The 13,989-nt window shown below is 54.7% G+C and overlaps 1 protein-coding gene across 1 annotated transcript; it reads right to left on the bottom strand.

The window, feature by feature from the left end:
- Positions 1–11,082, bottom strand: CBX6 (chromobox 6). Its single transcript, XM_074326408.1, has 5 exons — positions 10,898–11,082; positions 10,675–10,718; positions 10,467–10,532; positions 10,259–10,325; positions 1–5,734 (listed from the first exon to the last, which is right to left on the bottom strand). Exons 1-5 carry the CDS (start codon positions 10,964–10,966, stop codon positions 4,733–4,735), a joined length of 1,248 nt encoding a protein of 415 aa, XP_074182509.1. The 5' UTR covers positions 10,967–11,082; the 3' UTR covers positions 1–4,732.
- Positions 11,083–13,989: the final 2,907 nt, after the last annotated feature.

Below are 13,989 nucleotides of genomic sequence, written 5' to 3' on the forward strand. Positions count from 1 at the left end.
TGAGCTTCGGAATGTGACAATTTATTTGGGGGTGCAAAAGAAGCTTTTCACTCCCCCTTCCTGGCATTGATACAATATTGAAGAGCAGCAGAACAAAACATACAAGACAAGAGTAATCGGCACAAACCCCCCTCCCCCGGCCCAGAAACCAAATCCAGAACAACAGAACCGAAACCCACACCCAAAACAAGCCGTTTTCTCTACCCGCAGCCTCTGGGACAGGGGCAGGTGGACGGGGACGCCCCTCACACTGGGGCAACATGTCCACTTCCGGTCTCCTGCCCACCCCACTATTTTTCTCTCTTTAACCACTGGAGGCAAAGTTTAGCCAGCTGGGAGCTGGATGGTTGAACCACAGACAAAGGCAACAACACTTCATTTTTAAAATGAGAAAGAGAAAAAAGAGACAGTGCCCTCCCCAAATATAGAGCTATATATGTATATTTTATATATATAGAATTCATTCGTGCACAATTCATTAAATGAGCTTTTCAAAAATTAAAAAAATTATAAGATACATTTCTTTAGGCCTTTGTGTTTTTAAATTAAAACCAACAAAAAGAAATCTCCATCTCCACTCCTGCCAAGAGCAGGGGCGGGCGCCAGAACCTGTTCTTTCCACCATGGCCTCTAGCGCAGGGGCCCCAGTTAGACCATAATCAGCCCCCTTTGCTTAGTGGAAGCACTGCACACAGTAGGTGCTCACTCACTGTTGGAGTGGGGTGCTGACTCCTTCAAGGTGGGGTTGGGGGGACCCTGCAGGCCTGGGGGGTGGGGTCCTCAGTCCCAACCCAGCCTGTTCCATTTTGGCGTCTTGGTGACTATCAGTAAGATGGGGTCAGGCTGAGGAGACCTTCTCCTGGAGTTTTAGCCCCTAATTCTGGGCTTTCTGAATCTGAGAGGAGATGCAGAGAAAAAACAAAAACCTTTAAACACTTTCCTTTTTTTTTTTCCTTTTTAAAAGTGATTCCTTAAACCATACAAGCCCCCAAGAGGCTGCCTTGGGCTAGTGCATGGGAGCCCGAAAGTGGAACCAACGAGGCAGGGCTCCACTGTCCGGTGTGGGCCAAGTGCAAAAAAAAAAAAAAAACAGATACAAAAATTAAAAAATAAACCCACAACCTTCCCCCCCGCCCCCCAACCCCAAAAGGTGGGAAAGGCAGTGCGTCCACTTGGGTCCCCACAGAGGCTAGAAAGGCTGATGGTAACCTCCCTCATCCACGCCCCCCCCCCCCAGCTAAGTTTCCTACTCTGGTTGACCCCTCACCCTCGACTGCCTGGCTCAGGGGTAGCCTGCCAGCTTTGTGGTGGCCCCAGGCCAGAGCAGCTGGGCTCTTCACCCCAGTGAAGCAGCTTTGCCTCTTGGGGCCCGTTTCCTTGTCTTTAAAATGGGGTGATCCCTCCCACTCTGCCCACCTCACACTGAGGCTGGAGATTTTCCAGAGCAGCAAAGATGGAGCTCGTTTGACCTTTTGCAGGGTGAGAACAAATGGGGGCTGTGGGAGGCTGGGGGCCCAGTGCCAGCCTCAACCACCACCTACCTAATCCTTGGCAGCTGCCCGGACACCAGCAGTGCTTTACGAAGAGGCCTTGCTGCCCAATACACCCATTTCTGAGGGGAAAACTGAGGGTGAGAGAGGGGAACAAGACAGGGATGGGTCCCAACTTCCCATCTCAAACCAGAGACACCAGACGTCACCTGCTTCCTATGACATGTGGGTGGCGGCGTGGCACTAAGGGGAAATGAACAATGCCCCAACCAATAGTGAACATGGGAGATTGGGCTGTGGGGGTATTTCACATATAAAAATAAAGCAAACCAGACTGCAACTTCTGCTTGGTAATTAGGCAAACGGAAAAGCAGCAAGGGAAGGGCCCACGGGAGGCTGATCCGTGCAAGAGTGTGTGTGGGGGGCTTCTGGGCCCCACTCCAAGCCACCCTGGGAGAGAGGTAAGGAGGGCTGTTTGCTCTTGACCCTATGCCCACTCAAGCCCCAGGGGAGCTGCCTGACTCAAGCACTGTGCATGCGTGCCTCTGCATGTGCGAGGCAGGGAGGGGTTGCATGTCTGGGGTCTCCCCACGGTTACCCCCAATCCCTTAGGGTCACCACCTAAGGTTCTCCCAGAGTCCACAGCTCCTGTCTTCCTGAAGCCTGCATCCCCTACCTGGCCAGAGAAGCTCAGGGGTGTCACGGTCTTTGGGGTGGTGGGGAGGGAGAAGCCCCCCCCACACGGGGTAGTGGTGGTAGGAACCAGATGGCCCAACAAGCTGGCAAAGGAACAGAGGAGAGCAAGAAACCCAACTGCACTTGTTCACCAGCTTTCCTGGAATCACCAACAGTAGGTCCCAGGGATGATGGGACCCCCACTGACCCCCACCACCCCAAATCCCAGCTCCATTTGCTTGGCCCCTGCAGCTTCTGGCTAGGTCCCTTAGGAACAGCTGTCATCCTTTCCTTTGAGCAAGGATAGGTGTGGAGAGTAGGCCCAGGACAGGAGGGAGGGCTCACTCTGCCTCATACCAAGGCAGGCAGGCAGTTGGCCATGACCCCAGGGACCCGCCAGCCGTGCCTGGGCCTCCATTCCTGTTCCTAACATTGCCACCTCACCTGTGCAATCACTGCGTTACTAGTTTTTCTTTAAATATCTCTTTCTCCCCCCTCCCAACCCCATAGGAATCCCACAATATTTTTTTCTATTTCTTTTTTTTTCCTCTTTTTTTGCTTTTTTTGTTTTCTGCAAAACTAATTCTTTCACTTTCCTGTCATAAAATCACCTCTGAAAACACAACTTCTTTACAAAAAAAGTCACGAATGACACGGACTCTCAGGAAAACACATTTCTATGGTCTCTGGAAACACCTGTAACTGGTACCCAGGTGGTCGTCCACCTTGGGTAAGGGGGGTCAGGGGGGAAATCACCTCTAAGGACAGAGGAGAAACACCAGCCCTTATTTGGGGGGAAGCCAATTGGCACTTGGACGGCCATGGAGCCAACACAAAGGGCAGGTGGGGAGGGGTCTGGGAGTGCCAGCCCCCCAAACCCTGTGAGGGCCCTTGTACATCCTGGGGTGGGGAGGACCAGGGACCAAGCTACAGCCCCTGGTGGGGAGGTTTGGAAGAGAGCCCTCCCACACTTAGGACAAAGGCGTTTTCTCCCTAACTGGATCCCCTTCTGCCTCCTTCTACCTTCTGCCATCATGCTTCTGAGCTTAGACACCTGTTGCTGCATATACCAGGGAGCTAAGACGGGCCTTGCACAGGGACAAGCCACTCATGACAAACTGAGCTTGACAGTGGCCTAGGGCTGCCTCACGAGGCTGCCTCCCGGTGCACCAGACCCCTGGCCCTGCACACCCGCACCCTCCTCCCCTCTCCATTCCCTCTACTTTGGCCTGCTTACGCTCCCAGTGCCCGGCCGACAACGGGGGCTTTGGGCTCCGCCACTGGCATGGATGCCTCAGCTCCCTGGAAGCACAGGGAAGGAGAAGCTGCCCAGGGCACCAGAGGCCTCCCGCTGCTTCGAGCAGGCTGGGCTGTGAGAAAGCCTCAGGGGTCAGAAGCAAAAGAGAGGGATCGAGAGAAGCTGGACAACCCCGGGAACAGTTTCCAGCCTTCCTCCTTCCCCCAAAACACCCAGGAGGAAAGGGAAGCTGGGGGTGGGCGTCTCCCTTCCCTATCTCAGTCTCCACCTTGCCATGTGTGCAACTACTGAAGGCCCAGCTGGTTGGGCTGACTACCCCAAAGGAGAAGGGTGTGGGGGTGCATGCCCCCATACCTGGGCTGGGAGCATAGACGTGGCGGCCTCCACAGTGTAACCCTTAGGTCCTCAGGTGGGGCACTGGCCTGGTGTCCTCCACAGGCCCAGCTGACCGCAAGGGACGGTCCAGGCCTCTGACGACCCTATTCTGAGGAACCCTAAATGGTGCCGCCTGGAAAGCCTGGACCAAGTGCCCAATGCACATATGGATTCACATACAAACATGCCAAGGGGCGGCAGACGCACACGCACAGCTGGAAGTTTCCACAGCAGGTTCTTCTAGCACCTTTGGTCGAGAACTGAAGGGGTCTTTAGATGCTGGGAGGCTGTGGCAGGTTGAGGTCCCTGCTAGTTCCTTCCATCTTCCAGACAGGGATTAGTAAAGAGATGGGATGGGGTGGGGCCAAAGGGGGCCCGATTGGGTCTCTTCCAAAAGTGGGCAGTAAGACCCATGCCTCTGGGCCCTGCCGCCCCTCAGCCTGTCTGGGTTCTGCCATCCCTGCCCCTTCTGCCCAGGCAACTGGAGGAAAGAGACGGTGCCCACACTGGGAGGGGGGTCTCCTAAGGGGCCCTGCAGCTGCCGGGTTAGCACCGAGAAATCAGATGCTGTGCACGAGAGTTGGAAGCAAGCTGGGGAGAGACACGGTGGGATGTGGAGGGGGCAGCTGAACCCCAGGTTCTGGGGCTCCCCAGAAGCCACCCAGTGGGCCCCACCATGCATGGGCAGGGAGGGTGCCAAGAGACAAGAGGGAGGATTTCCCAGTGCCCTTGCCCCCCCTCGGCCCTAAACTGGTCCAGGACTGACCCCCACTGGGCTTCAGGGGACTCCAACTGCCCAAGCCCATCCCAGGGTCAACACCGAGCCATTTGAAACAAGCAAAGCACAGGCAGAAGTGTCGCAAGGAGGGGGAGGGAACAAGAGTATGACTTTCAGGAGGGCTCCCCCCAAAGCCCCCTCCTTGGTGGAGCCCCCTCACTTGCTCACCCCACCGATGCCACCCCCCCCTGCAGCACCTACTACACCCGCAGCCACCTTCTCGAAATCCTCAGGGTTGCAGAATTCCTTGATAGTGACTGTCAGCAGGTTGCTGGTGACATCAGTGACAACCACATTGGAGCAGGGTGACATCTCAGGGCGCCAGTCCCCAGCCTCGGGCTCTAAGGGGGTGCTGGCAGGCTCAGGGGCCGTGGGAAGTGCCTGGCTGGCAGCAGCAGTGACGTCGGTGGGTGCCCACTTGCTGGTGGCTGCTGTCTCAGGAGAGATGGACAGGTCGAGCACCTCGGGCTCCCGCCAGTCGGGAGCCGATGGACTCATGGTCTCCGGGAGCAGCTTGGGGGGTGCATCGTCCGGGTCGGAGGAGGACTGCGGCGCCGGCGAGGGGCAGCCAGACGAGCTGGAGCTTCGGGCGTCGTAGGGTGGAGTGGGGGCCGCCAGGAGCAGCCCCGGGGCCGTGGAGGCAGCAATGTCGGCCTTGCCAGCGGGTGGGGGGGACGCAGGGCCTGGCGGCGGCTTATTGTACAGCGTGAATGCGCCGAACTTCATGTGGCGGATCTGCGTGCGCAGGACGCTCTCGCTGAACTTCTTGCTCTTGCCGATGACACGGTTCCTCGAAGGGACTTTGGGGCGGGCGAGGTTCCCAGTCCCCTGCCCAGTGCCACCTCCACCCGTGCCCTTGTCGATGACCTTCAGGTTTAGGATAATGCGGTTCCGCTTGGGCTCCCGAGGCTTTACCTTGCGGTTGATGATGCGCACGGTCTCAGAAAAAGGCGAGATGGGCGGGCGCAGGCCGGGGCTGCCCCCCTGCGGGTCTGGGCGGGGCAGCGGGCGGCGGGACATGCGGTGGCAGCGGCGGATATCCTTTTTGAGCCGGTGCACGGCTGCGCTGGAGTGCAGCTTGGGTGAGGAGGCGCTGGCACTCGGCTTGACAGAGAAATGTACATCACTGATGCGGAGGGCCTCGGCCTGGGCCCGCGCCTGGGGGGCAGAAGAGGGTGGGTGGGGGCTCGAGTTCCTGCTGCCCTTCTCTGGACACCCGTGTGATAGCCACCCACAAGGATGGTCTCATTATACCATCCTGAGAGCACTTAGGAGAATCACTGCCACTCACGACCCATCTTAGAGATAAAAGGCAGCAGACAGAGACGGGCAAAGCAAGTGCATATGGTGACAGGGCAAGTCAGACCCTCCTCCAAGCCTGACTCCAAGACCCACACTACTTGTGCAAGGCTGGCTGTGGGCCCTGGGGACAGACGCGTCAGTGGCTGCCCTTGCTGACATAGGCGAGCCAGCATTGGGACAATGAATGTAGATAACAACCCTTTGTTTAGAAGCCCCTGAGCAGCCCTGCTCTGTGAGGGAGCCCAGCCCAGCCTGGCATCCTCCACAGACCAATTCTCGGGGCAGAATGGAGAGGGCAGCCCCTGCCTGCTCTACCCTAAACCCCAGCCCGACCTACTGGCAGGGTCCCAAATTCCCTGTGCTCTCTCTGCCTTTGAACAGGCTGCACCTCCAGCTTGGACTTGCCTCCCAGTTAAGCACTGCCTTTGGGGTAGGACAGCTGAGCAGAGTTCTGTGCGCAGCCAGAGACTGTCCCCGGCGCCTCCGTCCAGCTGTACCCCCACATGTGAAATCTATCAAGCTTGAGGGCTCTGTAGCTGCTCATCTGCTACATCGTGGAACACTCTGGGTTTGGTAGGGCCCTCAAGGACCCCAGGTTCAGGACAAGGGACTCGCAAGGCCAGATAAGCCATCCTCCATGGCCTACCTATCCTTCCTTCACTATGAAAGTGCTACTAGGGATGTGTCAGCTGCCTGGGGCTACAGCTCTGAATATGCAGCCTCGGAGGGGGGTGGGAGCTGCGCTCCTCAGGGAAGACCAGTACCAGGTAGTTAGGATGCAGGGTGAAGGGCCCAAAGGAGCACAGATAGGGGCCCAGGCCTGGGACCTGGAGGATGAAGCCTGAGTAGGAGAGAGCCAGCCCTGGTCCTTCCTGAGCCCGACCAGGCCCCAGGTAGCCTGCTGAAGGGGCACTGCCAAGATAAACGGTGGAGGCAGGGAGAGACCAACAGAGAGGGGATGCAGAGTGGCCAAGGGACCGAAGGCAATGGCTGGACAGAGGGCAGCGGTGGATGACTGATTTGTGTTCTATAGACGCCCCGGCTCCTGGAGGGCAGGGGACTCATTAGGGGTGACTGCATCCATCCAGGTGGGAGGTGGTGGCCAAGGAAGGGACACATTCCCGGAGTCTGAGAGTGGGATCTGTGGTTTGGGGCCTTTTCTCCTCCCTGCCCCAAATAGAACTGTATGCTTACCTAGTACCTGGGAGGTACCGTTTCCCTGAAAATAAGACCTAGCTGGACCATCAGCTCTAATGCGTCTTTTGGAGCAAAAAATGAATATAAGACCCGGTCTTATGTTAATGACCGGGTCTTATATAATAATATAACATAATGTAACATTAATATAATATAATACCGGGTCTTATATTCATTTTTGCTCCAAAAGACTCATTAGAGCTGATGGCCTGGCTAGGTCTTATTTTCGGGGGAACGCGGTAGTCTCTATGCCCCTCAGACAAAACTAGATTATATCTGACCACAACCCCCAGAAGTGTTTGCTGACTTACTTGCTAAATAAGCAAGGATAGCTTCCTTCAGAATGTGGGAGAAGTACCCTTTAATGCCACATGGCCCTTCCACACACTTAAGGCCTTCAGAGGCTGCTTGGTCAACAACCTGGCACTAGGTGGCAGCATACAGTCAGCCCCCCCAACCCTCGCCCCTGGGTTGGGGGTGCGGGGGTGCTGCCAGCTCCTCCAGCTCCTAGCCAGCAGAGCCAGGGACTGCTTCCCTTCTTATAGCCCTTCCCAAACAAAGGCAGGGGAAAGCCGCCAGCCTTTCCTTGGCATGGCAAGCAGGGCCTTTTGCAGGTTCATCCCTATGGGAGCTTAGGGGATCCCCTCTTTTTGATCCCCATAGGGGGTTAGCGTTCACTCCCTCTGCATATTGCCTGAGGCCCTGGCCCTCTGTAATTATGGTTCTGCCAGAGTTCAGTGGTGATGGACAGTCCTTGGAGAGTGGCTAAGAGTGTGGGCAAACATCAGATCCAGGATGAGACCCTGGCTCAGTGGGTCTCCTGTGCATCTTTCCCTTCTGTGCAATCATAGGAGGACCCACCACAGGGGCTCCTATGACCATGTGTACATGTCACCTGCTTAGCATAGCGCCCTGCACGCAGCAAGTACTCAATAAATACTAGATTTATCCTTGGGGGGGGTGCGTGGGGGGGGGTTTATGAGCAATAAGTTTATTCTAATGTATGGTTTCCAAACTTTCTATGGGAACTATTTCTTACTTTATAATTTTTCAATATAATTTTATAAAAAAGGGACTGGCTTAAACTTCCTCCTTCTTTCCCCTCTCCAGATTGAGTTTTTTGAATGTGAGACCTAGGTCGGCCTGTGAATTAAAAACGGTCAACCACTGCTAATCACTGCTGCGGTCTACTGAACTGACTGGGTGACAGGCATGCCTCTGAGAGGTTGGCACGGAAGGTGACATGTGGACTCTACCACTGGCGCTCTGTGACCGTGGGCAAGTTATTTAACCTATCTGGCCTCAGTTTTCCTATGTGTAAAATGGGGGTAATGAGACCTTCCTCATGGGCTCCTGTTCCCTTTAGACTCGTTCCTGGCAGAAGTGCGATCTGAATGTAATTGGTTTACTAAACACACTGCCTCTCACTGACTAACAGAGCAATAGGTTCAGACCACACTGATCTCCATTACCCCTTGCAAAGATCCATACCATTTTCATGCTACCTGTTTTTAAGGTCCAGAGCAAGGTTCTTTCATCTGCTTCTCCATCCCCTACCCCTTCGTGGTTTCCTGTGTGTGCTTGTACACCTTGCACACTTAACCTGATGTGTACTCTGAGGGACGGGGTGTAGAGGAGACAGGATGAAGTCATGAAGTTGGGTGGTGGGACCTTGGGTAAGTCACTTCCCCTTTCTAGGCCTTGATTTTATCATATGCAAAATGGATAATACTCCCTACTTCATAGGGTTGTTGAGAGGATTAAAGGAGATAATCCGTGTCGGGGCTCAGCACTCTGTTAGGCACACAGCCAGCTCAGGAACTAGAGCTCTCCAAAAAAAAAAAGGCACTTTGTGAATCAGTGCTCATGGTCATTACTCGCTTCACCGCTAGAGGGTGCTACAGCGGCGCTGAGAAGCTGTCACAGCCCACAAGCCCTCCAGCTGCTCTACCCCATCCCTCGTGTAAGAAGCATCAGGGTTAAGGCTGCTTCATGGATCCCCTAAGATGCGTGTGGGTCAGGGCCAGGGGGTCACAGAAGTATGCAATTCTGGAAACATTTCTTTCACTTCTGCTTTAAGTCCAAAGCAAACCCTTACACATGCACAGTCCTTTGGAGAGGGGAGGCGGGGCTGGAGACATCTACCACACTCTCACTGGGCTTTGAGCCTTTTGGACAAATTGGTGGTGGTGAATCTGAGCTTTTGCATTCTGCACAGTCTCTTCTCTGCAGAGTCCTCGCTGCCCTTCCTGTGCCACTTGCCACAAAGTCACAGACTGTTGGGTGGGAAGGGGCCCTGAGACAATCTTAGCACTAACAGGGAGACTGTGGTTGCCCAGGGAGGCCCACGAGCCACCTCGTCATCTTGCCCTCCCTTTCCTACACTGTTCTTTCTCACTAAAAAATAAAATAAAATGAAACCCAAAAAACTCTATAAAATGGCTTTCTCTGGAGCTAGGTCTCCCTCCCTTGCCAAGACTAATTTGCTATGCTTTCACTCTCCCACTTTCCATCCTCATGAGAACCTCTAGAAACAGCCAGGGATGGGGGGAAATTGAGGCTCAGAGTCCTGAAGCTAGTGGCCCAGCCTGGATGATAAATTCATAGTGAAGTGATTTAAGGTCAAATTCAAGTTGGATCCCCCAGTGAGGAGGGGAGGCAGGCAGAACAAATTCTAAGAAAGAGAAGGAAGCTGGGGGCGGGGAGGCAAGTGGCCCCCAAATGCTTCTCCCTGTTCCCTGCCATGAGGGAGACCACATTCACTTTCCCGTCGGGTTCTAATTCCAGGCAGAGCCCACGGGTAGATTGCTTAAAGCTGGAGGAGATGAGGCCTCTCACGTGCAGAAGGGACCTCCCTGCCACCCACTCAGGTGGGCAGCCCCCACCTGCTTCATCCACCCCATTCCTGGAGCCCTGCTGACCTCCGTAGATCCTCGTTTGGCTAGCAAGGATTATCCCGCTCCTCACCCCCGACTCCCAAGGACCCTCATGCTGAAGCTGGAGCCGGGCGGGGCCTGCTGCCAGGGGCTCGTTGGGGGCTCATAACCACCCCCTGCCCAGCTGGGGCCCCTCTGTAAAGGCCCGCCCAAGCGGGCGGCCGCCGATCTGTCCCTCCCTTGCAGGCCCCGCGCTGTGCTGGGGCTAGGGGCCCGAGAGGGGGCTGCTGGGGCTGGGCCAGATTACCTTCAGGAGGAAAGTTTTGGGTTTGGGTCCCCTCTTCTTGGGCCCATACAGCTCACGCTCCCTCTCCCTGCGACCGAGAAACGCCAAAGGTTAAAAAGAAACCCTTCCCGGGCCCCGCTCCGCGCTGCCCTCCCCAGCTCCCCGGTTTCCCAGCGAGGCGCCCCAGCCGAGCCTTGGCCCCGCCGCCCTGCCAGCTTCCGAAACTCACTTCTGCTCGAAGGCTGCAATGAGCCGCGAGTCCAGGATGTTCTCCTCGGGCTCCCAAGTGCTGTACCTGGCGAGTCACACATGCACAAAATAACCAGAGAGACAGAGGCACATGCGAGGGCGCAAACGTGCGCACCCCTCAAGGAAAAAAAAGGCCCAGTGTCCGCTGCCTCCCCTCCCCCCTCGTCCCTGGACCCCGCGACACTCACTTAATGGCCCACCCCTTCCATTTCACCAGGTACTCGATACGTCCCTGAAAAACAGGAAAAAAAAGGGGGGGATGTGGGGGTGGGGAGGATGTAGGGACGCGAGCAGACGGCGGCGCGGGGGTGGGCAAGAGAGCCCGGGTTAGCGGGACCGCTTCGCCCCGAAGGCCCGCGGACCCGGCCACCGGCTGCGGGGCGAGGCGTCCCGCCCCGGGAGGCGGCTCACCTTTCGGATCCGCCGTTTGATGATGGATTCGGCCGCAAAGACCCGCTCGCCCACTGCAGACAGCTCCATCTTGCTCAGCGGCACCCACAGCCCATAATACTCCCTGCTCCCGCGGCCGGTGCTGCACCGCTCGCGCACGCGCCGCAGCGCACAGGCCCCGGCCGGCGGGCGCGCGGCGGGGCGCGCGCTCGCGCTCCAGCTGCGGGACGTCACGTGACCCTCCGGGCCGGCACGCCGTTGCCAGGACCTCCCCCTCCCCCGGGGCCGTTGCTAGGGAAAGTGAGCGCACGCGGGGCGGGGGCGCGCGTTGGCTCTTAAAGCGGCCTCGCCTGGCGGCGGGAGCCGGGGCCTAGAGCGGGGTGGATGCTTGGCTTGTGCGGAACTGGTCCGGCATAGTGCAGTCCTACGTTTTCCACTCCCCTCTCCATCTTTGCGGCCCTTGCTAGCTGACAACCTTTCACCCCACCCCTCATGCAAGTCCCGCCAGGCCTCCCGCGGGGAAGGGCGATGGAGTCTGCAGCCGCTGCGCATCTTCCCAGCAGAAGTTTGCAAACAGTTAAATATGATACAGCAGAAATGCATTTGCTGTTGCCTTGCCAGGCCCTGCGGGAATTTCTTTAAAACATTGTCCACCCCCACCCCCCCACATCCATTATTTATGTATTCGTGCGAGTATGGTTTTGTAACCAGTTCAGATGAATTAAAACAAAAACGCCACCGCAGGAAAGGATGCGGTGAAGGGGCCGAGGAAGGCCGGGGTGATCCTGTGCATCTATTCCTCGGCCAAGGTCTTGGGCGGCACCTGCCTTCACTCAGGAGGCCGGCTGAAGACGGCAGGGAGGATTTGTGGAGATGGGGGGGCGGGAAGAGGGTGCCACGTTGGGCCGGAAACAGATCATCCTTGGGTCGTTAGGCAGAAACCCCCCTCAGGGTCATGTCTATAAGTTTTCTGATTCCCAGGCTCCCAGGCGGCATCACTCTCCTGCCACCTGCAGTTCCTCCAATGGTTCCGCCATTGCTAACGTGGAGACTGGGAGACCGGACCACAGCTTTCTATTTGGGGAGGGGCTGAGAGACCTGGGCTGTCCCGGAATGGGCACAAAGTAGCCCTGCCACCCAAAACGCTCTATTTCTTTTATTTTGGATTATTTAAACTTTATTTTTATTACATCAACATTTTGTGTTTTGTAAACTAAAAAAGTAAGAAAAAAGCAACTGTCTATATTCTCTATCAAACCATTGTTTAACACCTTCACGAATCTTCCAGCCTCTGTTCTATGCCTATATAAACACACGTAAATATGCATATATATACGTATATACATTTAACTTCTTTTTAACAGAATGGGATCATGTGATTCACACTGGAATCTGCTTTTCTCCTTTAATGATATAAAGTCGACCTCTTTTGGTGTCATTACGTACAGATTTCATCTTGTTTCAGTGGCTGTGGTGGGGCTGAGATGGAGGTGGAGAGGAACGGGGAAGTGGTAAGGGTCAGGGCTGTCTCCTGCTCTCAGTACTTGTTTATTAGAAAGGATGATTACTACATTTCTGTGATGCAACACCAGTATCTTGCGGTTTCAAACCAACCATATCAAAATTTCCGCTTCTCATTCCTGCACCTCTGCAGATTTATCCAATTGTTACCTTCGGAGAAATTCCCCTCCCTGCTTGAAAATCAACATACTCTTGAGAAATAGCTGTCTGCTGGCCCGCCCCCAAGTGGGCTTGGTGTGAGAACAGAGCTGCCCTCCTGGGGATGGTGGGGGTGAATGGGCAGGTGAGCTGTGTGGATGAGAGAGAGACAGAGACAGAGACAGAGACAGAGACAGAGACAGAGACAGAGACAGAGACAGAGAGAGAGATTTCAGGCTGAGGGAGACAGGCAAGCAGCCGGAGGAAGCTGATAAGCATTAATCCAGTTGTTAGTTCGTTTAGCGGCTTTTGTGGGCCCTTTTTAAAAGGTGTTTGTTAAACAAGTCAGGTGAGAAAGGCACCTGCCATATAGTGACTAGTGCTAGAATAAGAATGTATTAATTTCCTACGACTGCTGTAACAAACTCAGTGGCTTAAAACAATACAAATTTGTTATCTTAGAGTTCTGGAGGCCAAAAGTCCCAAATTAGTGTCACTGGGCTAAAGTCCAGATATCCTCAGGACTGGTTCCTTCTGGAGGTTCTAGAAGAAAGTACATTTCTTGCCTCATCCATCTTCTAGAAGCTGCTGGCATTCCTTGGCTCATGGCTCTATCACTCCAATCTTTACTTTTGCCTTCTCCTGACTGACCTCCTGTTATGTGTGTCACATGCTGTTTAGTGGGCTCCAACTCCTGGCGACCCAATGAATGAGTGATGTCCATGATGACCTGTCCTCAGCAGCCCTGCTCAGCTCCTGTGGACTCACGCCTATGGCTTCTTTTATGGAGTCAATCCATCTCATATTTGGTCTTCCTCTTTTCCCGCTGCCTTCTGTCTTCCCCAGCATTACTGTCTTTGCCAAAGAACCCCATCTTCTCATGATGTGCTCAAAGTAGGACAGCTTCAGTTTTGTAATTTTTGCCTCCAGCGATGTTTCAGGCTTAATTTGTTTAGGACCCACTTGGTCATCTTTCTGGCGGTCCAGGGTATTCGTAGAGCTCTCCTCCAACATCTCATTTCAAATGAATAATTTTGTTTTTCTATCAGCCTTCTTCACTGTCCAACTTCCACATCTGTACATAGTAATTGGGAATATGAGGGTGGGGATAATTTTAGCCTTGGTCTCTAATGACACATCTTTGCTTTTGGTGATCTTTTCTAATTCTTCCAGTACTGTCCTTCCAAGTCTCAGCCTTCTCTTGATTTCTTAACTGCAGTGTCCATTTGAATTGATGACCGAATCAAGGACTGACTTCTGCCTCCTTCTAATAAGGACCCTGGTGATTACCCTGGGCTCACCCAAATAATCAAGGGTTATCTCCCCATCCCCACATTCTTACCTTAATCATATCTGCAAAATCCCTTTTACCATGGAGTATCACTTATACAGGGTATATAAGGTATCATATTCATAGGTTCCGGGGACTGGAATGTGGACATCTTGGGAGTGGG

The sequence above is a fragment of the Rhinolophus sinicus genome, linkage group LG02 (assembly GCF_036562045.2).
Source record: "Rhinolophus sinicus isolate RSC01 linkage group LG02, ASM3656204v1, whole genome shotgun sequence".
Lineage (NCBI taxonomy): Eukaryota > Metazoa > Chordata > Mammalia > Chiroptera > Rhinolophidae > Rhinolophus > Rhinolophus sinicus.

Excerpts from the sequence above, each read along its gene's own strand:
- CBX6 (XM_074326408.1), bottom strand. The coding sequence starts at position 10,966 with ATGGAGCTGTCTGCAGTGGGCGAGCGGGTCTTTGCGGCCGAATCCATC. Across the intron at positions 10,326-10,466 it reads ATTGCAGCCTTCGAGCAGAA|GGAGAGGGAGCGTGAGCTGT; the intron begins GTGAGTTTCGGA and ends TCTCGGTCGCAG. Across the intron at positions 5,735-10,258 it reads CCAAAACTTTCCTCCTGAAG|GCGCGGGCCCAGGCCGAGGC; the intron begins GTAATCTGGCCC and ends TCTGCCCCCCAG.